Below are 26,340 nucleotides of genomic sequence, written 5' to 3'. Positions count from 1 at the left end.
ATCCCCCACTAAACCACAGTCTATTTTGTACTCTGTCAAGGCAGGATAGGCTGATTTTAGCAGCTCCTGACCAGATGTAGCAACAGTACTCCATCCTTGGACATACTTTGCTCTTATATAGGTAGAAAATTGTATCAGCAGTGAGATATCTACTCGAACGGTTGAACGATCTCATTATTTTTCCAGCAGCCTTGGCAACAGATTTGATGTATGTGTTCCATTTCAGATCAGGAGTAAAGGTCAAACCCAGAAGCTTGTCAAAACATGGAGCCTCCCCAAGACGAGAGCTATCCATTTCAATTGATGCCAGATGGGGATCAGAGCATTGATGATGTAAAGATAGAAGCTTGGTTTTGGATGAATTAAGTGACCAGCCACCTCTTCCCCCATTGTACCATGTGCTCAAGATCAGAGGAGAGAAAATTAGAGAGAACTTTGTCATTTACGGCCTTTGATGTGTTGCCATAGATGGTCGTGTCATCAGCTTCTCTATTAACCAGATTCCAGCAACTTACTCATAACACATAGGAGACTGAGAGGAGATGATTGATCACCTGAATGTTTAAATACAGGACATACTGATGAGGTTTTTGAGGGTGTTCGGAAGCAGTTCTATTTAAAACAATGCTTAAACTAAGTAATTAACTTCTGGGTTACTACATGCTCTATCTAGGGTAATCCGTTCCTCTCCACAACAGAATTTTTTTGTTGTTGTTTCTCACTTTTGGATTACTACTTGCTCTATAAAGGATATTGAGCACTTTGGATTATGGCTTCTAGGCAACACTAACAAAAAAAATAGGAAAGTTCTTTATCTTGAATGACGCTATATTTAAATGCACATGGAATTAAGGAGACCTCCAGAGTATTATTCAAGCAAGTTCCCCTCTTCCCCAGAGAAAACGGAAAAAATGTTTACTGTTATAACTAGGGTTGTGACAACAGCGTATTCTTTTCATTGTTTTGACTCTCGAGTGTGAATCCGTTGATATCTTAGATGCTTTTATATAGAGTGATGTGGTTCTCGATTGATTATACTCCTGAAGAAGACGTCATAGCACCAAAAATTTGACTATAAACTAATAAATGTTTAAGAGAAAAAAAAAATTCTTTCTTGATAATCATTCGTTTTTTGACTTGCTGTGTTCCCTTCCACCTTTCCTTTTCTTCCTTCCATTCCTCCTTCACCATCCCCTTACCTCTCCCCTCTTCTCTTTGTTCCCTTCCATCTTCCTCCTTATTCTCCTCACCACCTTTGTAATTATTCAGCCCCTTCCTACTACTTCTCATTATTTGCCCTTTATTTATGTCATTTTCTTTTTTAATCCTTGTTTGAGATAGATAAATCTTTAATATTGGTGGCCTGGCAAAGCCATAGGGGAGACAACCGGAGCAGCAAAACTGAAGCTGGTCTGCAGGACACTTATATATAGGCAAATTTGGGCATAATTTATTATTATGAAACTATAGGTTCCTTTTTACCAATTATAAAATTTTGACCATAGAATAGTATTATAATCTTCAAAAAGCCTGCAAATTGTCATGTAGTTTCGTTCCATGCACAGATTAGCGAAGCCAGCCAAGCTTTAAAAAGACTCTGAAACAAAGTGCTCAGTCAGCACAACATGTTTGAGTACAAAACTCAAAAGAAAGAAAAATGCATGCAAGGTGAGATGGCCTTGTGGCAACAAGACTTTTAAGCTGGTGTCGAGATGACAGGGTTTTGTTAATCTCATGGCAAACAAAATAAACAGAAAAAAACAAGCAGGTATTGTTTGGAAAGTAATGGTAATAAATGCCTTTTGTTGAAACAAAGAAAAGCAGAGTTGGATTTATTTTTGTTTGTTTGTTCCTTTTCAGTGGTACTAGACGGCATGTGGGTCCAAGAAAGGTTTGAACTGTAACAAACACGGTTCGAACATAATGGCCAAGTTACAAATAGGAGGCATTAATTTTGGAACGTCCTTTGTATATTTGTGTTTTTAATATTGGAAATTTATATTGAACAGTATACAGTAAGTTATGTATTAAGCTGCTTTGGTTTTTGTTGTTGGTGCTATTATTTGCATGCCTGATATTACTAAACAAATGATTATTTAACCTGCAAGGCTGGAAAATAAGCAGAGAATACCACAAGTTGAAAAATGAGACTCGCACAGGATTTGAATCCTGTAGGAGTCTCATTTTTTACTTTGTGAAACATCTAACGAATTCATATACAGTATTCTTGGCTACATTTTGAAATTCTCTTTTCACCAGTTTTTTGTTCATCAAGTAAAATTATATAAGCATTGGAAAGTCCATACGTGGATCAATCTACGTTTCAACAATGTTATTCATCTTGTTGAACTCCTGATGAGACGATTAATATCTGTACATAGATTGAGCTGCATAAAAATTTTCTGGCATTTATATAATTTTACTTGCATGTATTGTTCATGTCTTATGTATTTATATATTTTTTTGTTTAGTTTTACTTCAGTTGAAATCAATCAGAAATCAAGGGCCCCCTTCTTGGGGCTAACATTTGATCTCTATATGAGATACATAGATATTCAAATATTCCATCAAAGTTCCCCTTTACCTCTCAAACACTGAGTCAATAAAGAAGTTGAGAACATAAGTTTTCTCTCCTTAATTGACCATTTTAATATGTTATAGTATCTTTTTGTGGTCTCTTGGTATTACTGGATTCCGGAACAAGAATTCATCTGGTCTGGTGGCGTATCTAGTTTTGTGTTGTTACTTGAGGTGTAATGTGGATTAGCCATTATTTGGGCCACGAATATTCTGCAATTTTGGATATTTAATCTGTTTACTTCTAGGGAAAAGTATCCTCATGCCAGATGGTCCTGACAAACCCCTGTACAGGGAAATCGTAGACACTTGAGGATAGTGTTTAGTAGGCATTCAAGTTTTCTCCAATATATGTGTATGTCATTGTAATTTGGGTTGTTTAGTATTATTAGACTTGACTAGTCTTTAGGAGATTTGGAGAAATGTACAAGATTATACATTATTAGACAGTTATAAATAATTTTTAAAAAAAGTCTGCATTCATAAATAAATGCTTATGAGGATCATATCTATCGTATTACAGATGTTTTTTGATTTCATAGGTTGGTTTCATATTGAATAGAACATCAAACCTATTCGTTCCGTATTACCTACATTCTCTTCAGCTAGGCTGCAAAATATATTTGGTGCTACTGGATCAGGCTGTTTGAAGATACTGGCTTCCTGGCCTAAAATGCACTAAACGTTGGTGTTATTTTTTCTTCCCCTTTGAAAAATTCAATCATGTTCTGCAAAGTCAAAGACAAAAACAGTGTTTTTCCTCTATAAAGCAATCAAACCAAACACCATGAATAATAACATCTTTCTGTAAAATTACTAGATTTGACACCCGAAAAAGAGTTGATATGTTGTAAAACAAGCAATTGAACCCTACTGCAAAATATAAATATTTTTTTTTTTACTTGTTTTAAGTTTATATCAAAATAAAAGCGGCTTAGAAATTTTGACAATTATTTTCATTTATAGATTTTTCTGATATTTTGTTTGTTTTATTTCATTAATACTTTTGTTTCCAGACATGAGTTTCACGAGTAGATCAATTTTTCTTTGGCCAAAATTTCACAAGTCTGTCTTCAGCATAAATAAAATTCTAGAGACTTTTCTACCATTTTGAATTACTTTTTGTTTTTTAAAATTCTATTTAGTTTAGATGGCATGAATGTAAAGCTGTTCTTAGTTGTTATGTGGTGAGGGGGGGGGGATATGACATCATTAGAAGCCATTCATAGTTCTTCAGTTTGACAAAGATTTATTAAATGCAACCATTATCTGATTCCAGTGCTTTGTATTAGAATTTGTCTGCTTTGTTCTATGTCTGTAAGCTAAAACTTTAGTGAAAAATTAATATTACAATATCTTTTAAATCTGAAAGAATTACAATATTTTAATCGGAATTATAAGTTTTTTTTTCATATCTGTATCTTTTAGGTTTAATGTTGGACATTATATAATTCAGATAAATTTTTTAAATAATTTTCATTCTGTGAAAGCTTTGTTTGCAACGTAAATTTAAATGCAAAATGTGTTTATTAATTTTAATGCTAAAACATATTCCTACAGATTTTAAATATATTCTGAATTATGTTATGCTAGCAGAGCAATTCATGTTTCCTGACCCTTATACGTTAAAATGATTTTGTGGTATCGCTCCATGGTGCCATTACCTGACACAGTGCATAAGCTCATTGGAAATGTATTCAAACACATTTCTCCACAGGCTTCTTGATTGGAGTAGTCTGTATCTACTTGTTCTATGTTATAGGTGTTACCAGATCAGGCTGTCTGAAGGCAGCGGTTTCTTGACCTAAAACGCATCAATATTTTTTTTTCCTTTCCTTTCGTAAAACTCAATCATGTTAAAGCCAACAATTTTCCTCTCCAAAACAACAATTTTCCTCTCCAAAACAAACACCATGAGAAATAAAGAATTTGAAGCATAAAATCTTTTACCCAAAATGACTGATTCTCAGCATTGAATAACTTGAAAAGGGTAATTTTTTTTTTGTAACAAGGGAGTTACCATTTATCAAGGCCCAGAGGCTAGTCGAGGATAAGAGTTGATGAATGTCAGGTGGCCGGTGAGACAAGACCATAATGATTGGCAGTGGTGAAAGTTGGGTAAAATATAAATATATAATATATAAGTTTAATTAGGTGTCTCAACAAAAATTTGTATAAATTGGACTTGAAGACGACCATGTTGTAAATGCAGTAAAATAAAACAACTAAACCAAACTGAACCTATGTCTGTAACATTCATTTATTAATCTTTATTGTGTTCTGAGTATTATCCCTAGTGTTACAATCCACATCCTTTTTGCTGTAATTTCCGCGTCTTGAAAATGCTAATTTTATTTGTGTTCTAGCCGAATTCAATGTTTCTAATTTGTTTTAAGCTTAAATGTCGCTCAGTACGTTTGCATCTTGTGTTGCTAGTAATCACCATGGATAATAACACTGAGTGTTATTGAAATTCTCACACCTGACAGTATCGCTACAAAAGCCCGTTCGTCCATGCATGGAATATTGTTGCCACATATGGGCCAGTGCACCAACCACTTTCTTGTGGACAGGGTTAAGAAAAAGCGTCTCCGATCTAATAGGTCTTGTGTTGTCAACTAAGCTGCAACCCCGTCCCATCAACGCAATGTTACATCCCTGCGCTTGTTTTAAAAGTCCTTTAATGAAATGTGCTCCGCCGAACTTGAAGCACTTGTGTTGCCTCTATTTAAATGCCTCCTATAACAGCAAAATCCAACACCTCCACTGTAGCAGTCCCTCAATGCCAGAGAACCATCTACTCTAAAACTTTCTTCTTTCAAACTGTTAGACTTTCGAATTCTTTTCCTGTATATTGGTTTCTGACATTAGTCAAATGCAGAAATTTAAGTGTAATGTGAATAAACATTTTGCTGCCCAACTCCCTACTTAAAGTAGGCATGGGCCATAAATCACAGTAGCTTTACATATTGGTGGTGATTTGCCTGGTTGGAGGTGAATCTGAGTAAAAAAAACAAATCTTGTGTTACTGATGATTGGTTAATTCTCATGTGATCTTATCTCCCAGGATGCTCATAGCTGGGTAAATGCTGTTGCGACAACCTTTATAATTGAAATAATAGGTTCTATACATTTATTATATTTATGATGTAGATCTGTCTCCGTTTTGGGATGCAATTGAAGAACATTCTATTCTACAACATAATTTTTTTTCTTATAACATTTTTTTTCTTATTTCTATGATTTGATTATTTTTTTTTGTTTTTATCTTTTTGACAGTTCCTTTGTTTAATATCCAAGAGATTCGAGAAGGCGAGAACTGTTTCACCAAAAAGTTGAATAAAGTTGACGTAAGTGTATTTTAATCTTTATTTCAGTTTTAGACTTTTGAAGAAATTTTCTAAACAATGTTGGAATGAAGTCCCTCACATGTCCAAACTATGTACCAGTTGCTGAGAAAATTTGTAATTCTAATACGTTTGGAGATATACAAGCTGATATGAAACAAAAACACTTAACCTAAAACTTTTCCAAAATGACAATTTTCTGGAACATAGAATCTGAGATTTGTTAAGTTACTGAAAATTACACAGAAAAAATTACAAAAAATTCCAGGTGTGGGCGATGCTGCTGATATATATTTTGAAGGATGATGTAGACACCAAAAGACAAGAACGCGTGACTGTAACGTCATGCATAAGAAAACTGTTTCCTGTTTGGTGTGTAATCAGCAACAGTCAGACGTCTCTTCAAACTTTAATGATAGATTTGTATAAAGATAATGAAGATTTGGTATCTGTCTGAAGCCAAAACTACACTATTACTTCTGCCATGAGGACATTTTCCTCTTTAAAATATGAAAAAGTTACAATTTCTTACATAAATAATAATAAAATAAACTATAATCTAATACATAAATCTCATCTGTCTGTTTAAATGTATGTATGTCTGCCTAAAACTTTTGACAGGGGCAACAGATTCTTATGAGATTGGTATCATTTTTAAGCTCAATCCTTTGAACAACAAATATCGAAAAATTGGCCCAAAACATTAATTCCTTCACTTCAGGGCACTTTTCTACAGTGAGGGGTCGCTTTTTTCACCAATATTTTCCAAAGTCATCCCCTCTTTTCGATTATCTAGCTTTAATTTAAACATTTCTCACTTCCAGTTTGGTGAAACTTCCAATGCCAGTTTTGCTTAGGAAGATGAGGTCTGGTTTGGTCTCCTGTAATTGAGTTTTCACTGCTAAAAGGTTTGAACATAGACCCTTGATGTTGAAGGAGACATGGTAGTGGGGATCTACATTGGAAATTGGAGTTCTGGGTTAAATCGTGTATATTTTCTGGAGACTTTTCATAGAGTTTTGGAATTTGTGGAACAGGTTCACAGACTGTTAGAGCAAGGCAGAGAGGGAAAGTAAGAGAGAAAAAGAAACAATTACCAACTAATATGGCATCGAGAAGCCCCACCAGAAGTTACTGCATGGTCCAGAATCCATTCACCAAATGGCAATGCAGCAGCCCCAGTACTTTACATCTGCTGATAGGATGGATTTCTTAGCGGTTAATCCATGTTTCAAGTCTCTGACTATCAGGTGGATAACGTCAGCCCAGATAAAACATTTACCTCCAGCACCCTTATTAATGACATGGCCACAAGGATAGAAACAGAAACAGAACATTTTTGACATCACACAAAAATACTGGCAACCTAGAATACAGCTTTTTCTTCTCCTTTTGTTTGAAAAATAGCTCTTTCTAAATGAGGATTGAGAAACAAATTAGAAGAAGTTGGAGTTACAAGAGCTACTGATAATGCATCCACAATGTATTGTCTACTCTCCATTAAAAAAAAAATAAATAAATAAATAAGTATTCTACTTAATATAAGTTCAATTGACATTTTTAGGGAAAAGTTAGGTGATAGGTTTTCTCACTAACTGAAAGAAAGAAAGAACTCAGTTGGCAAAGTTTACAAATGTGACGCTTGCGGCAACTCGGCTGTTTTCCTTGAGTTATTCCGGACATGATTTGAATAGAAATTGCTTGGATTCAGCTCTATATTCAACGAGATTAAAAAGAAAAATGTTTTAGCATGTTATTTTTATTATGTATCTATAAATTTATCAATATAAAGATATGAAAAAACACAAATCTGTGTAGTTATTCAATCTGAAAGGAATAATTGTTCATATTTCTATAAGTTTATGTCTATCTGAAGGTAATAATAATGAAAAAAGGACCAAAACCAAAAGTTAATTAATTACATACAACATTGGGAGCCACATAAAAGCAACAAACACTGAATGACTTGTGTATTGTATCATCTGATAAGCAAATCTTTTAGAAAATTGGAATAATTTTATCGCCATTATATTGAAGATTATGTACCGAGTCAATACAGTGCAGATTTCTATAGATTACATAATTATGTTATCTTTTGCCGTCATTTTTAATTTAAAGTCTTTGATAGTTTCTTTCTATTTGCTTCAAAGTCATGCATGTATAGTAATGGTTACTTTTAAACAACACATGATAGTTTAAATTTTGTATCACTTTAATAATTATATTAAATGTTACATAATAGATTTTGATGTTTATTCAGAGTTACACTTATAATGAAAATTTTATGTAAATAAAATGCATAAAATGTTATTCTGATGTATGTACCCATCATAGGACAGAGATGGCATATTCTAAAAATCACGGCATTTGATGAAATAGTTTTTTTGTTTTGTTTTGTTTTTTAAGAAAACCAAATTTTATAACGTGTGCGATGACAGAGACCATTTATCATCTTTGTTTGAATTCAACAGTAGACATCTCGCAAGGGGGACAACTCAATTTATTTTTTAGTCAAGGTAAAAATAGTTGTTAAAAAGCATAAAATTTGATTTTCTTAAATAATAAAAAAAAACTACTTTTTTGATCAATTGTTGTGAATTGTGGAATAAAACATCTTTGTGCTGTGATAAGTAAGTACACCATAAAGGTTTTTCTTTTTGTTTTCCTGAATAAGTACAAGTATGAATAAGTACCTGTTTTTTTATATATTCGAATAATCATAGATAATTTGGATTATTTGAACTAGTATTTTAATTTTGAATCTGATTTTGAATATTGCTAACAACAGTTTGAATAATTTAAATATAAACTACTAATCCTCATCTTAAAATTAAGAAATAGAATAATCATCTATTATAGAAATCTCACCTGTCTGTTTAAATGTATGTATGTATATTTGTATGTCTTGCAAAAACTTTTGACGGAAGTGAAGGATTTTCACAAGATCAGTATCGTTTTGAAGCTCAACCCTTCGGATGACAAATATCGCAAAATTGGCTAAAAATATTAATTCCTTCACCATCAATTTGGCACTTTTCTTCAGAGAGGGGTCGCTTTTTTCGCCAATATTTTCGAAAGCCATCGCCTCTTTTCGATTGGCTAGCCTTAATTTAAACCTACGTTACTTCCGGTTTGGTGATAGGCATAACAGCTAACGCGTCACATTTTTTTTGTTCTTTTCCTCCTTTGCGGTACGGGTTTGAACCTGCCAGTCTACTATGACTTTTTTTTGCTCAACCAACACCCTTACACACACCTCCACTTTCTTTTCCGCCTTCGCGTCATGGGTTCAAGCCTGCTACAACTTTTTTTTTTTTTTCCTAAACACACACTTACAAGCCCCCGGGCAATGCCGGGCACCCATGCTATTATTAAATATATTAAATAGATTGGGCTTACTTTCTGCAATTTATTTCCCTTATTTTGTCATTTAGACCTTACATTCCAAAAGCGATGTTTCTGACAAAGAGGGAAGAACGGCTGATTTCTAAGTCATAATCTATTCCATCAATGACAAGCTTTTGACCTTAAAGCACTTTTTTTTTTATAGCTCCTTACATCAGGTAGCTTCATGCCTCGTCTGGAGTGATTTCCATAAAAAAAAAACCCAAAAATTTTACATCTTGCAAAGCAAATTCAAGAAGCAAAAATGGCAGTATTTGGCTGGCTTTTTTTTTGGGGGGGGGGGGGTTCCTGCACATTGGGTTGGGTTACCTAGAGTTTATTCAAGAATGTAGCCAGATAAGTTTGGCAAAAAAAGAAAAAAGCAGTCAATAGAGTTAATTATACAAAAAAAATTTTTTTCTAGAAGCAAGGAAAATTGTTGAAATCTCAATATCTACAGTATTGTATGCCTGGATAGTGACCTCTTAAAACAGCCATTTTGGAAGCTGGAAATGTCAATCAGATATGGAAAAAAAATAATGATAATAAACCTGAAAACCTAATGTCCCTGATAAGCAATTAAAAAACACTACTCGTAGAATTAACTGCGCAATGAAACCAGGTAAAGAACAAAAGACAATCGGCAGCAGCCCAATTACTCTAATTCACTGGCTTCCTGGCCTAAAATGAACCTAACATTGATATTAATGTTTTTTTTTTTTTTTCCTTTTTCTTTGCAAAACTGTTGCAGCCAATGTTTACACATCGGTGTCCAAAATCAAAATGTGCAAACTTGTTTTTACGCACATCGTCTGCACATATACTATCCTGAATAAAAACATATTTTAGACCAATCAGAAAACTGTCTAAATTTATTTGAAATAGTCTTTCTGGGAGCCACCTCAATCCCTTAAAAAGACAGATTTTTCCTCAATAATTAGCTGAACAGAAATCCATAAACTGGTGCACCTCTGTTGGGCTTCATGCCTACTAGCATCTCAACTCGTGCAGACTCACACTTACAAAACTCAACACACACACATACACTAACTGTTTGAATCCCTCTACTCTCGTCACCTCAATCAAAACCAAAGTCAGACATTCCGAATGCACTGAACTCTTTTCTTAGTACAAAATGAAATGAACATTGACTCTTATCAATAACTTTTGATGAAATATGACTGCATAAATGTGCAGAGAAGTTTTGATTACGATCTCCTGACCCCTATAACACATGGCTCTTAATTAACTGACTCGAACTTCTTCAATGTCTCAACTATTAAATCCCCCCTCGTTTTTACAAGAACTCTAAAAATATTCAAACATTCTGTATTTTTTCTATTGCTGTAACCTTCCATTTTAAACATAAAATATCTCTTTTGTGAATGTACGCCTTCTGAACTCATTTTGTTTACTATATTAGATGTCTCTCGTATTCTCACATTTGATTATAAACTCTGGGAACCTTTTTCACTGAAAACTAGTGAGGGACACATCCCATATAACTTGATCATGTATTGCAAAGCCAAAGACAAAAACAATTTTCCACTACAAAAGAACCAAACCAAACACCATGAATAAATATTTTGAAGATATAAAAGACTGGAAGCATAAATCTTTTACCAAAATGACTGGATTCAGCATTAACTAACCTGAAAAAGGTTAACATGCCATAAAACAAAACAACCAAATTAAGCACCATGAATACATTTTTAAAGAAATAAGAAACTTGAAATATGGGAGCTTTTACCAAAGTAATTGGGTCCAGCATCAAATCTGAAAAGGATTGATATGCTGTAAAAGGAAGCAACCAAACTCTTAACATAAATTAAGAAAAACAAGCCAAATAAAAAAAATCTAAAAACAAAATGCTTAGACTAACATACCTGACAATATTAAAATAACCACAGAAAAAACTAAAGCTAACAAACAACTTCAAAAAAAAGGAAAGGTGAGAAAGATCACTAGTTTAATCTCAAAATATTGAAAAACACAGAAATGACAAAACATCTAAAGATAGATTCTCAATAGAAAAGAAAACGCAAAACAAAATTATGCAACTTACTCCAACATAAAACAAACCACATCCAACAAAGAATTTAAAGAAATGTCGATTGAAAATAAATCCTAATGGACCAGGAAAACTTTAAATAAATTTCACAAAAGAATCATAAACTTTTATCAAAATAAAATAACTGGATTAACCATTAAATGACCTGAAAAGGGTTAATATGCCATAAACATTTTATATATATATATATATATATATATGTATGTATGCATATTTTCGTATGTATTATAAAAAAAACAACCCACTGTAAACTGAAATGAACCCTGTACCTGTCAAAAGACATGACATCTACACTAACCCTTTCCCTCTCTCGCTCTCTTTCCCTCCCGCTCTCCCTCTTTCCCTCTCTCTTTCTCATCTACTTAATATACTTTAGGAACAAGCAAAAGGCAGTTAAAATTTAAAACCTAAAAAATTGAAACTCCCTCCTCCTCTACTTACTCCCGTCTCTTTTTCTTTTCTTTACCATCTTTTTTCCACCTCCTCCCCCCTATATCCATATATCTCCACCCACGCCTACCTGAATCTGCTACCCCCCCCCCAACACACACAATACAATCTAATGTATCTTAACCCTCAAAACTGAAATATTGTTAATACCCGTCTCCCTCCCCACTTATTATCTCCTACCTCCCCCTCCTCTTTTTTTTCCTTTTTTCGTATTTCTTCTAAAACACTTCTTCCTAATACTAACAACCATTTCTGTAAGGTCTGATGAGGCTGTTGGATCGTAAACATGGTCCAACATCTGAAACATATGTAACAAACAGATAAAACAGTAATAAAAAAAATAAAACACACATATATATATATATATATATATATATATATATTGCATGGCTGGTGTGAGCTTCATTGTTTGATTGTGGGAAAAAATTCTATCATCTCACATTATGAAAACTCTAATCTATCTATCTATAAAAGTGAGAATGTGTGTGTGTGTGTGTGAGGACACTTCTCAACCTATATACTCAATGATTTTTTGATCTACAGACTTGAAATTTGATATATAGAGTATTCAGACATGTGGAAAACTTTTTAATCGATTTTCATCCAGAAAAAAATGGCTGCTAAGGACTCAAAATTTAAAAATTGGTACTTGGGCGTCATCAGATTTTTGTTTGTCAACTGTTTCATGAGGTTTGAAAACCCTTTTTAACGATTGTGGCAAGCTGATCTAATGGTTATCGTACTTAACTTTCTATTTTGGTTTCGATCCCAGCTCGAGTATTTTTTTCACTTACAAGAAGTGACTGTTTAGAAAAAACATAATACTCGCATTCACATGTCTCAGTTTCTTTGTTTTTTTAAGGAATTTAACAGTACATTTAATACTGGGCAACGCCAGATACATCTAGTATATCTATAAAAGTGAGAATGTTTGTGTGTGTGTGTGTGTGTGTGAGGACACTTCTCAGCTTATATACTTAACAAAATTTTGATCTACAGACTTGAAATTTGGTATATAAGTTATTCAGATATGTGGAAAACTTTATAATTGGCTTCCATTCAGATAAAAGGGCTGCTAAGGAGTAAAAATTGGGGGTAATCAGATTTTTGTTTGTCAACTGTTTCATGAATGTGCATGCATGAATTGTTTACATGACAAATTACTTAAGTTAGGAATAAGTAGGTTTGAAAACACTTTTTAAAGAACGTGTCAAGCTATCCTGATGGTTATCCTACTTGACTCACTGTCTTTAGGTTTTGGTTTTAGCTCGAGTATTTTTTTTTTTTTTTTACTGACAAGATGTGAACTGTTTAGAAAAAACATAACACGTACACATGTCTCAGTTTCTTTCTGTTTTTTTTTTATTTAATTTTTTTTTTAAGGAAATTTTATGTTACGTTTAATTACTATGGTATTTCTGTTGATAGTAAATAAGAATTCTGCATTAATTGAAATATAATATTTATGCGTACTTTACAACTGGACATATCTTTGATTCTATCGGATGAAACTACATGAAAATTTGTAGGCTTTTGAAGATTATAACAATATTCTATGGTTAAAATTTTATGACAATTGGTAAAAAAAAAACCCTTTACATTTTCAAACCAATAAAATATGCCCTACATTTTCAAACCAATAAAATATGCCCAAATTTGCTTGCATTTATATATATATTGTCCTGGCAGGCCAGCTTTAGTTTTGTCGCTTTGGGATGAATTTTGTTTAGTTTGTTTTTTTGCTTGGTTGTTTCCCGTGTGGCCTTGCTAGGTCACTAGGTCACATATGCACACACACACACACATATATATATACTAGCTGTACCCTGCCACGCGTTGCAGAGGCTCAATTTGGTGTAATGTAAAAATTTAATAAAAAGAGAAAAATGCATGTTTCTTTTATTCTTAGTACAGCAATCCACTCCAAAAAGTGAAAAAGAAGGTGAAAATGAAAAAAAATGGTACTCTCACAAATTTGATCTGGATCCTCGGGAGTTTCTGTCAATCATTCATGGTTTGGACTCGACCAACAATCAGTGGATGAAGCCGAACGTAGCAAAAATGTTGAAACGCTAAATGTTTTTTTTTTTTTTTTTTTTCTGTATACAAAAATGTGAGTTAGTAATTAATATTTGGTTGATGGGGGGGGGTTACTATACACAGATTCGAAAAAGTTGTCCAAAAACAAATAAATGAAAGGTAAGGTAAGTTACGTTTCTACCTAACTGGATAATTGTTTAGTGTTTTTATGTAATGTAAAATGTTTAATCGGCTCGAAAAACAGAAATGGTCGCAGACTCTGTTCAATACGTTAAGTTTGGGAAAGTAAGTTGAAAACTAAAAACTATACAAAACAGTGTCTGAAACCCCACAAATATATGTTACCATGATATAAGCTGGCATAATCGGTGGGTTTCTGACAGTATTTTGTATAGTTTTTTAGTTTTAACTCACTTTCTCTAATTTAAAGTAATGAACAGTGTCCGCCACCATTTGTAGCTTTCAAATACACCGATAAACACTGTTTTTCAAGCCGACTAAACGTTACATTAAATGAAAAGGGTTCATATTACTAAACACAGATACAAAAAAGTTGTCAAAAAATAAATATATAACAAATAAATGTTATCAAAGCCAAGAAAAGTAAATGTTCTACCTAACTGGATAAGATTTTAGTGTTTTTATGTAATGTATAATCGGTTCAAAAACATTCAATGTTTATCGGTATATCTGAAAAATACAAATGGCGGCAGACTGTATCGAACACGTTAAGTTTGGGGAAATTTTGGGAAAATGAGTTTAAACTAAAAAAACTATACAAAATACTGTTAGGAACTCACTTAATATGTTATGACGTAGGCTGGCATATAATCGGTGGTTTTAAACTTTTGCTCGATACAGGTGACGACTTTTAAAAGTCCCTTTTAGTGATTACCTGGTTTGAGGATATTTGTACAACTAAACGGCAAATCTGCTCCAAAAAATCCGGTATTATTTTACTTTAAAGCCCGTTTCACGTTCGTATATAACGAAATATTTTATTGTAGATTTTGGTGTGCTAAAAACGAATCTGCAAACCGTTTCCGTAGCAAAAAGAAAGTTTTCATGAAATTACTTTTTCGAAAAGTGGGTGATCATTTGTCAATGTAAATTTAACTTAGAATGAGCACCCACTTTCTGGCCACCTGAGAGAGGGGCATTTTTCTGTGTGTTTCTTGGCTAAAAAGTTTTTTGTTTGATTTCTTTTGTTTGGTAATAACCCCTGAACTCTGGGACTATTTTCCATTTCACAGCCGTAGCCTTCGTTTACGCTATGCGTGAGCATAAACGAAAGCTGTTTAGCCAATAAACATGGGAAAAAATCCCCCCTCTCTTAGGTGGCTAGAAAGTGGGTGCTCATTTTAAGTTAGATTTACATGGAAAAGTGATTGCCCACTTTTCGAAAAAGTAATTTCTTCATATCATAAAAACTATTTTTTTGCAACGGAAACTGTTTGCAGATTTGTTTTTAGCTCACCGAAGTCTACAAAAAGAATTTTGTTATGTACGAACGTGAGACGCACGGCCCTTAATGGAAAATTATATCAAAAATCTGGGGGGGGGGGAAATAGTTTTCAATAAAAACAGCAAATGAATTCGATAGAAAAAAAATGGATGCTAGGTTTTTTTTTATTTTTCTGTGTGTTTCTTGGCTAAAAAGTTTTTTGTTTGATTTCTTTTGCATGGTAATAACCCCCTGAACTATGGGACTATTTTCCATTTCACAGACGTAGCCTTTGTTTATGCTATGCGTGAGCATAAACGAAAACTGTTAAATATGCACTCGCGTACCAAACTGCCTTGTCAAAAAACCTTTAAGCCAATAAACACGAAAATAAATGCTTTTCCCGGGTGGCCAGAAAGTGGGTGCTCATTCTAAGTTAGATTTACATGGAAAAGTGATCAGCCACTTTTCGAAAAAAAATTTCTTAATATCATGAAAACTATTTTGGTACTCATTGGGCGTTGATTTCCATGGCGACCCACAGAATTATTTGATGGTCGTTCCCTGAGTTCCCCCCCCCCAGTCCAGGCTAACGCATGTGCACGTAACATTTTTTATTTATTTACTTACGTGGCGGAGTTATACAAAACCATCACCCCCATGCGAATTTCTATACTGATAGGTTTTTTGAAATTTTTTTTGATTGAACACTAACCCCCCTAGTCAAGGCTAACGCATGCGCGCGTAACATTTTTTATTTATTTACTTACGTGGTGGAGTTTCTATACTGATAGGTTTTTTGAAATTTTTTCACTGGATTATTATTGATTGAACACTAACCAGATTATGAAAAAGAATTGAAAAAAAAAAATTATTTCAACATTTGAAAGGGGTACTCACTTTTTAGTTACCACGTTCTGGTAAATCTGTCACCCATTTTTTGCTAAATACGGAAATGTCTTCGGGAAATATAAAATGGTCGCACGTTGACGAAGCAATGTATCGGGAGGCGTACGGGATGGAAAATTATTGGTAAATTTTTAGATTAGGTCCACCTCCTCAATTTTCTTTTAAATGACGACTTGTAATGGTTTTCGACTATGCTGAATACGAAAATCGCATTGAAATTTTGCAGAAATAAGTAGTTATCAAGATATAAAAAGTTGTATTATGCATTGTAATCTTTGGCGGCCATCTTTTTTACGCGCGTGAATTTGTTTATGGTTGCGTGCGCGCGTAAAAAGATGGCCGCCAAAGAATACAATGTATAATATAACTTTTTATATCTTGATAACTACTGATTTCCACAAAATTTCAATGCGATTTCCGTATTCAGCATACTCAAAAACCTTTAAATGTCGTCATTTAAAGGAAAATTGTGGAGGTGGACCTAATCTAAAAAAATACCAAATTATGAAACATTTGGGTACTCATGCAGAGAGTGATCTGTGCTGAAATAATAATGTTATTATTTTAAAAGCCATTCTTAACATGGGTAGGGTGTTTTGTACCTATTCTGTACTTTAACCTTACAATTGAATAAAAAAAAACAACATATAAAACTTTAATTAAACGTGGAAATACAATTTAAAAAATAGCACGGATCACTCTCTGCATTAGCACTAACATTTCTCCAGCATGTTAGTGAAATTTATAATACTTAAAAAAATTTGAAAAAAAAAACAAGTTTTGAAAAAAAAACAAAAAACCCTCACCTTTCATAAAAACAAATTATTTAAAAAAAAAAACAACACCAACAAACTGACTTTTAACTAAATAAGTAAAAAAAAAAATTTTTTTAAACTCGAAACTTTATTTTCATAAAAACAATAAAAAAGTCATGTTCAATCTATTTTTTTTCTTTGAGAAACAAATATATTTCTGACTTACAAATGCGGTAGAGACTCATATTATTTTTACTTTCTATGGTTTTGATATACCGCGTTTTTATTGGTTACAAAATGGGTGACTGATTTATCAGAACATAACTAAAAAGTGAGCCCCACTTTCAAATGTCGAAATAATGATTTCTTTTTTAAATTTTTTTTTTTAATAATCTGTTTAATTAGTGTCCAATCAATAATAATCCAGTGAAAAAATTTCCAAAAACCTATAAGTATAGAAATTACGCACTTACTTTTACAAAGATTATTTACGTTAACTCTTTTCATAAATAATTAAAAAAAAAAGTAACTAAACCATTTATTGATGATTTGTCACATATACAAGCATTTATTTATTTATTTATTTACGTAGGCTTAACTCTTTTCATGAATAAGAAAAGTTTTACTCTTTAAGAATAATAAAAGGAAAAAATGCAGTGAGTGATCCGCGCTATTTTTTAAACCGTATTTCCAAATTTAAGTTTTACGATATGTTTTTTTTATTCAATTGTAAGGTTAAAGTACAGAATAGGTACAAAACACCCTCCCCTCCCCATGTTAAGAATGGCTTTTTAAATAATAACGTTATTATTTCATCACGGATCACTCTTTGCATGAGTATCATAAAAATTAATACAAATAATACTTATCTCAATAAGTGAAGGCTCATTTCTACCGGAAATGAACTGGGGACAATCTCGCAGTTACGAAAAATATTTTCATTTATAATTTAATATTTTCATAATTCGCAATGTTAAATTATTTTAATAACATGCAAACATTCTTTGACTTTAAAAATAGATTTTCTGAAAATTTCAATTAAATTGGTAACGTAAAAATATGGTTTTATTCATTTTTAACGAACCAAATATTAATTTTTATGTATATATATATATATATATATATACTAGCATGGCGGCCCAGCGTTGCCCGGGTTCTTGAGGTGTATGCTGAGCAAAAAAAAAAAAAAAGAGCGATCAATTTTTTAAACTTTGATCCCTATTATGACCCCTTAACATTTATTGTTTTGGGCTCAAATCAAGTTATTAAGTTAGATCCATGTCCAAGGAACCTATATCTACAATTTCAAGTGTTTAGATCCAAAATTGGCGGAGGAGTTAGGTAGAGTTCTCAAAGGTCAAATCGTTGAACTTTGACCCCTTAACAGTCAAATTTCTGGCCGAAAACCGATCGCATCGATTTTCCCAAATCTCAGTACCCTGTATATCAAATTTCGAGTCTGTAGACTAAAAATTGACAGTTATTGCATAGGAAAATATACAGACACACACACACACACGTTCACTTTTATGCATATATAGATATATATATTGTATTAATGAAAAGTGAACCTGCATAACTCATTCTACTGTTATATATTTTAATTTGCTTCAGTTTGTGTCCATCCATTACACTTATGCATTCTATATCTTCTACCTTTGTTCATCTTTTTATATTTTGTATTCTATAAATTATCTTTATATACATGCTAAACAATGCTTCAATGTAGCTACATCCGCTTTTATGCTTTGATGGCAATGTGCTTTGTTTGGGTTGAATCAAAGGAAAATGAAAAAATAATTTTTTTTTTTAGCCTTTTTTAATTTTTTTTTTTTTCTGCAAAAAATGGGTTGAACGATGTGAAATATATCTTCACAAGACAAAAATAATCAAATACAGTAACCATATTTAATTTTCATGAACTCTCACAGGTGTGTGACACTTGGCAGGATGTTACTACAATGGTCCCTGTCAAAAAGAGAAGAGACCATAACTCCCTTCCTCAAATTACAATAACAGCTTGCTATTGTCCACTCTTTGTTGCTGATTAGTAACTTTTTGACATTAAAATTATCATCCATTACATATATTTTTTCCAGAAATTAAATATTTAAATGAATTTTTTCTAGGATTAAATTTTGTTTTTGCTTAACTTGATGCAGTCAAGCATATACTATTTTTTTTTTTTTTTTTTTTTTTTTTTACAAGGGTGTCACCACTTATCAAGGCCCAGAGGCCACTCGAGGATAAGGGCCAATAGGCATACATTAGTCACTGTGACTTTAGCATAGTAAACAGTGGGAATTTTGAAACTTGGATTACTTAGGGGGACGATTCAATTAGAACTTGTTCACATTGGACTTTTTCTTTTTTTTTTCATAGGTATCAACTCATTATCAAGGCCAAGAGGCCACTCAAGGATAAGGGTTAAAGAGTGTACAGTAGAGATTAGACAATATAGTAATCATTAGTAATGAAAATTTGTTAAATTTGATAACTTATATGGAACGGCTCATCAAGAACCTATTTACGTTAGACTTGAAGACAACCATATTGTAGTCAGCCGGAAAGCAGGAAAACGGAAGACAATTCCACAGGCGCGCAGCTCTAATAAAAAAGCTTTGTTCATGGAATCCACGTCTAGGCCTAGGCACAGATACTAAGATGTTAATTGTTCCTGACTCCCATGTAAAAACCCTTAAATATTTTTTTTTTATATCTAAGAAATGACTATCAAATTGTCTAACATTTTTTAAATGTAATGGAATTTGATTTCAAAAGATTAATTCAAACATAAGAGATAATACGAAAAAATAAACAAATGGGTAAACATTATCAATGGCATTGGAAATTAATTTAATCGTCCAAACCAATTTATTTTGCTTTATTTTATGCATGTGTTAAAAACAATTTAATATATACTAGAATTTAGGCCTATAAAACCCATATTTCTATTTAAAAATTTTTCTAATTACCTAAAACATATAATAATTAATTTTTTAATTTAACAATTAAAACGTTTTTTTTTTATAAAAGTATACACTTTAATAAAAAAAATCGTTTTCATTTTAATTTAAAAAATTCTATAAAAATAAAAATTTTGTACGTTTTTATTGCTTCATTTTAAAGATTGCTTTTTACTTAACAAAAATTTTTTTTAATTATGTAATTAATGTGATTTCGTCTTTTTTTTTTTTTTTTTTTTTTTTTTTTTTTTTCAGAAAGAATTGGTCTTTGGTGTTGTAATTGGAGGACGCCACAGACTTGTCACATTACTGAGTCCCTCCACACAAGTCCGTGACATGTGCGTGCGAGGTCTTCGTCATCTTATTGACTCTGAGAAGAATGCACAGCAAGAGCGGGAATATGACAGATATCCTTTTTAGATAATGATATCATTTCGATATGATTTTAAATTTTCATATTTTATTTTCATATTTTAAAGATCATATCAGGAATTGCAAATGTATAATTGAAGTAAGTAAAAGAGAAAAATAGAATCAAATGTATAAAATATATGCCCCCCCCCACACGTTTTTTTTTTATTTTTTATTTTTTTTTTTTTTTGAAATTTTGATATGGAATCTTTCTCAACTCTGCAAACTCAAAATTAATAGATTCATAATAATTTCATTTCTTCAGTTGCTTGACCTTTGTAAAATACATTTGAAATTAATGCATCACTTGATTAAAGAAAAATGGTCAAATCGAACTGACAAAGTAAATAGTCGGAATTTCTAAGAATTTTGTAATTTATAATTTGCCATATAATTTTATGTTGAATTATCTATTTGTTATAACTGAATTATTTTTTTTACTGTTAATTTATGTCAGCTATAAATCTTGTATGAATAGAGATTTTGTACAAAAGTCCATCCATCAATCACAATTTTTTTAAAATAATGAATATGTTAGAACAATTAATCAGAAATTGGAAAAGTTAGAACTCTTTAGGGTGTCGGAATTGATATCAAAATCGGAAAAACATTTTACTGTAATTTCCAATTCCAAAATGATTCTTTTAATTTTTTTTCTTGATAATACAAAAATGAAATCAACACATTTATTTATTAGAAGCATACTTCATTTTCAGCATAAGACTAAGGACCACAGAATGAGTTATAAATCTCAATCTCAGATTTAACATTGATTCTCAGTCTAATTTATTTCATTACCATAAACATCACTTAGTAAACCTTTTTCGCGCATATTTGTTAAAAATTTCAGGGAGTTCACACTTGATATTAAGACTTAAAATGCTCTAGAGATGGTTGTTTTTTTTTTTTTTTTTTTTTTTTTTTTATAAATTTTTATTCATTGGCACTGTCTGGACACAGTAATCTTCATGAAATGATGTTTATGGCACTTCTCTTTGGACACAAGTGAAAAATATAGGTAAAAATCTCACAATGAGTTTATCAAAGTCTTGTATATGATACATAAAGGGAAATCATTTAGAAGTTTTCTGAACTAAAAAAGAAATTTTATCTACATTTAAACTTAGATCTCCCCACAAGAAGAATGAGATTTGGGCATTTATTAATGTAACTAATAGAAAAAAAAGATGAAAAACTCTGATAACTGCTCAAAATCGAAAATGAAACAGACACTGGTAGAAATAATGTCAACAATCGATAAACACTAATGTTATATTGGATTTTTATCAGTTAGAACAAAGAAATATATTTTTTAATTGTTAATATGATTTTCAGTGAAAATTTACGTACAACTTTGTTTTTATTTTCTTCCTCTTCCTTCTTCATTTTATCATAGTCCTTCTTAATCTTTTATATCTACTTACTCCTTCATCTTTTTATATCTACTTACTCCTTCATCTTTTTATATCTACCCCCTCATCTTTTTATATATTCTCCTTTGTTCATCTTTTTATATCTTCTACCTTCGTTCCTTCTCCCCAATTCCCACTATTTCCTAATACCAAGGCTTACAAAAAATGGCACAACTGTATTAATATTTTGTAATGGATAAACTTCTATACATTTTCTAATGTCAAATAAGACTTTATTTTTTAGATTTTTGTCTTTACTACTTATGATTTCTGTTTATCTGTCCATACATACTTATTCATACCAAAACGTACAATATGTACAAAAAAAAACGTTTAAAAAATAATGCCTCCTATTTTTCACTCCCCCCAAATGAATCAAAGAGGATTGCAAATTACATTGTTGTAATGACTGAACTTATATATTCATGACCTGAAAGCTTCATCTCTCTGTTGCAGATATTGACGATGTGAGAATCTAACAAAGCAACCTCTGTCATGAATGTTTGTCAGAAGCAGAGATATGTCATTGAATTCCTTTATGACGAAAAAATTGAACCAATCAGCATTTACCGGCTCCTGTTGGACATTTTTGAAGCTTATGCAGTTAATATCAGCACAATTAGATGTGTCCATCAATTTCAGGGTGGCAACAGAGATCTGAGTGAGAAAGTGTGCTCCAGACTTTTATGACCGAGGCAAGCAAAATTTCACTGAGAATGGTAGTGACTATGTGGAGCGATGCCTTTGTTCGGTCTTAAGAGACAATGGACCCTTCTGTAAGGTAGCTGCGCATGTAATTATGAGGTTATGGGTGTGCAATCCCCTACTACACCTCTCCTGAATTAGCACCGCTTGGATCCAGTGGTAAGGAGAGGCTCCAAACTGACTGGAAACAATGCCAAGATAAGCAGAGAGCACATACAGTACCTTCAATTCTCAAATGGTCACCAATTTTAGTACTGACCAAGCTCAAGAGTGCTTAACTTCAATGATCTGACAGGAACCAGTTTGTCAGCGTAACTATGTAGAAAAATAAATTCTGGAGCACAAAAGAGCACTCGTTTTAATGGCATCACTCCTGTTTTCATAGATCTTAAACATTTTAGTTTGGAGTTTAAAAATAGGAAGCCTTACTTTTGGAACTACCTTCGTATATTGTACAATTCTAAATTTGAAGACCTGGCAGATTTTTACCAAGCCTTTTTAACGTTCAGATTAGTTCACATCTATTTGAAGACTTTACTTGGTTTATCTGTTTTGTGTCATGTTGACGATTGTGTGCTTTAATTAATACCAAACCATATTTTACTTTTTATAAATTTGAACATGATAAATATTCTAAACAATTCAACGCAGACACCTGTGATACAAGGTCCAAGAAATTGTATGATTTAATAACATCTCAAAAGACTGATCTATGTTGGCGTAAATAAACAAGATAAACGTTTGGGGGTGAAGTAATTCTGACAAGCAGATGTTAACATGTTATTGTGAGGTGATATATATAACTAATGTGGATGGGGACATGGGAGTAAAAATGTAGGAAAGATTCATTGATCTGTTTTCATTTTATTGTTAGGTGTCAAGTGTTGCTTATCATAGAAATAAGTAATTATATATATATATATATATATATATTTATTTGTAATCTGATTGTTCCCTCCCTTCTTCTTCACTGAAATCTCTCTCATAATTATGAAGTTGCTAGTCTCAGTCTTTTCTATAAATACTATTATAGCATGTGTTCTTCAGAATTGTTTGATATATACTCTGCTTCCTTTATTCCAGCATGTTTGACTCATTGGTCTAGTGGTCTCCATCAATTTGTTGTTTTAATACCTTGCTGTAATACAGCTTCCTATTTCAATAGCTTCTTTCCAAGGACTGCAAGGTTATGGAACTCTCTTCCTATCCACGTTTTCTTTCTACCTACAGCCTTGGTCCTTTCAAGACTAAGGTCAGTAGGTACCATCTTTCTTTGCAATAATCATTCTTCATTTTTGTTAGCTCCTTACATCAATTGGCTTCATGCCTTGTCTTGAGCGATTCCCATTTAAAAAATATAGAAAGAAAAGGACAGTGAGCTATCATCAAGAAAGCTTGTTAGATTTTGGGAATTTGCTGAATTACATGTGGAGCAAAGGTAGGGGATGCTAAATCCCATCGTCCTTTCTTTTTCTCTTAGTTAATTTTTAAATATCAAGGGTTAACACATGTCTGTTTATGGGTTGTATATGTATTTTGGGGTTCTTTTCAAGATTTATGTGCCTATTAGAATTTCAGCGGAGTTTATATTATGTGGTGTAAGTACTAGACATTTAGGTGACTTCTATTACAAAAATTGAGCTTGTAATTAAGTTTTGAAAATGAATTTTTTAAGCTTTGAAAAATTGGTGTTTAATTACTTATACTATAAAAAATGAATAACAAAAGCATTAAAAGATGAATGGAATTCCGTGAAAAAGTTTAGTTCTCAATTAATAAAAATGAAAAAAAAATTTTAAATTTAAAAAAAAAAAAACTGAAAAAAATATTTTCTGCTTCAAATAGATTTTAATTTCCTGTTTTTGTTGACACAATTCAAATGTCATGATTTATTCATTTGTGAATTCATCAAGAACGCTGACTGAAACTTTTAAATGAAAATGATTAACACTCCTCCATTATTGGACAATACTTAGCTAATTTTCCTGTGTTTTTTTTAAATAATAATTAGTACAACTGTAATGTTTTTCACTAATGATTTATTGGCTAAGGTAAGACAGAGCACCTGTTTATCTTTGGAATTAATGTTGACCTTTCAGGAAAATTTCTTAAAAAGATATTTGTCTTCATAAACAGAAACACTCCTTCATTTCATTTGAAGATATATTATTCATTCCAGGTAAAAAGATATCCAAAAAAATAAGAATAATTGAATTTCAACAAGGGTTGTTGATAGTGCTCAATCAAAGAGAGCAAATTATAGTTTTTATTATTCTTTATGTAAATACAGTCATATCTTGCTAGGATGTGCAGACCATTTTAATCATAATGGATCTTATCAGGCAAGAAAATTTAAAAATTAAAAAGGGTTCAAGACCATTTTTCATTTTAGAAGAAAGAAAATATACTATACCATGACTGGCATGAAGCAAGGTAAAAACATTAACATTGACTTGAAACTTAATATATAAGGGATTTGGACCTATGGAACAAATTCGGTTTCGTTTTTAGTCGGTAAAAATAGCTGCTAAGGGGTAAAGATTGAAAAATTTGAACTTGCCAGGTGTAAACATGCTTGTGTAAATATACATTTATAAGTTGAACTGTATTGATTTTGTAATTTTTGATATCCAGGTGTGCTCAAGTCAAATGCTAACAAATACTGCTTGGCATTTGTTTTTTTTGTTTTTTTGTAATGGAACTAAACTTACTGTATTCTATAATTCAAAGTATTTTGAAAGGTCCGGTGTGTTTCAAAATTAATCTGGACAGTCCATCTAAATAAGTTTTTTAGACAGTAGGAACCCCAGAAGATTGTTCCTCATCTCTAATCTATTTGCTGTATGCACAGGCACACGTTTTTTTTTTTTTTTTTTTTTTTAGAACCCAAATTTATAAGTAATGATTTATGGTCTGTCTGTAATGTAAAACGTTGACTGAATGTACTGCTGAAACTTTATTAATATAAAAATAATCTCTAATGATTTCTTGATTTGGGAGCAAAATTCTTTTCTTCAGGAAGAAGTGTTCTCACTGTGTCAGAAACGGCTTTGTGAGATCTGTCTGGCATTTTGTGCATATTACCTGCTCAAATATAACACAAGTTTGCATCACTGACAATTACAAGAAACAAGTGACCTCTATTATTTTTGAGAATGCTTCCTGGCATCCAGGTATCCATTCTCAGTCTTTGTCTTTTGTCAGAAAAGTAGCACATAAGTTGTGCATGTTAGGCATGATCACTTGGTAGCAGTTTGCCAGGAGATGGCATGTCCTTAATTACATTAATCTGTTCTGGATCTGGCTTTCTGCCATCTTTGTTGATAATGTGTATTATTTAATCCTCTTCCATAAAGATGTCACATTTAGATTCTTTAACTTTGAACCCATACTCCTGAAGACTTTAGGAATGTTTTTCTGCTGTTCTACATTATAACTGTCCATTTATGTCGTCCAAATATGCAGCTGAAGTCAGGATTGTTTGTCATAATGTCCATTACTTGTTGGAAGATGTCCAGCACAACCTTGACCTGAATGGTAGCCATTTAATGTTGTACAACACAATGGGAGTTGATACAAAGCAACTTAGAACATTCTTCTTCCATCAGTATTTGAATATATGCATTACTTAGGTCTATTAAAAAAAAACATTTATCTCCCTTTCGCAAACATTTCCTCTGGGTTTGGTAACAGTGATAGTTTTTGAGTGCAGCATTACACTCTGTTGAGTAGTCTGCTCAGACTCAGATCTCCTTTGACTTCTTTTTTGCATAGACGGTCATGAGGCCCATTAATCTTTGATGCATCTCTCCATACTGTTCAGATTTAAGCCACCTCTGAAATCATCAGATCTAAGCCTGTCTTGCATT

At 32.2% G+C, this 26,340-nt stretch overlaps 1 protein-coding gene across 2 annotated transcripts in view; it reads left to right on the top strand.

Annotated features, from left to right (window-relative positions):
• The window catches only part of LOC145260268 (1-phosphatidylinositol 4,5-bisphosphate phosphodiesterase delta-1-like), a 316,049-nt gene that overhangs the window by 136,570 nt on the left and 153,139 nt on the right, over positions 1-26,340 (top strand). Inside the window, exons 3-4 of one of the 2 annotated variants that reach the window (XM_080118103.1) lie at positions 5,857-5,927; positions 20,199-20,350. In XM_080118103.1, the coding sequence (XP_079974229.1) occupies positions 5,857-5,927; positions 20,199-20,350 (223 nt within the window). Of the gene's footprint in view, positions 1-5,856; positions 5,928-20,198; positions 20,353-26,340 lie in introns of both variants that reach the window. The other variant, XM_080118100.1, reaches the window with a different exon arrangement.

The sequence above is a fragment of the Euprymna scolopes genome, chromosome 3 (genome assembly GCF_053919585.1).
Source record: "Euprymna scolopes isolate OS-2025 chromosome 3, ASM5391958v1, whole genome shotgun sequence".
Classification (NCBI taxonomy): domain Eukaryota; kingdom Metazoa; phylum Mollusca; class Cephalopoda; order Sepiida; family Sepiolidae; genus Euprymna; species Euprymna scolopes.
Note: the sequence above shows the minus strand (reverse complement) of the source record. Positions and strands in the feature narration are given on the sequence as shown.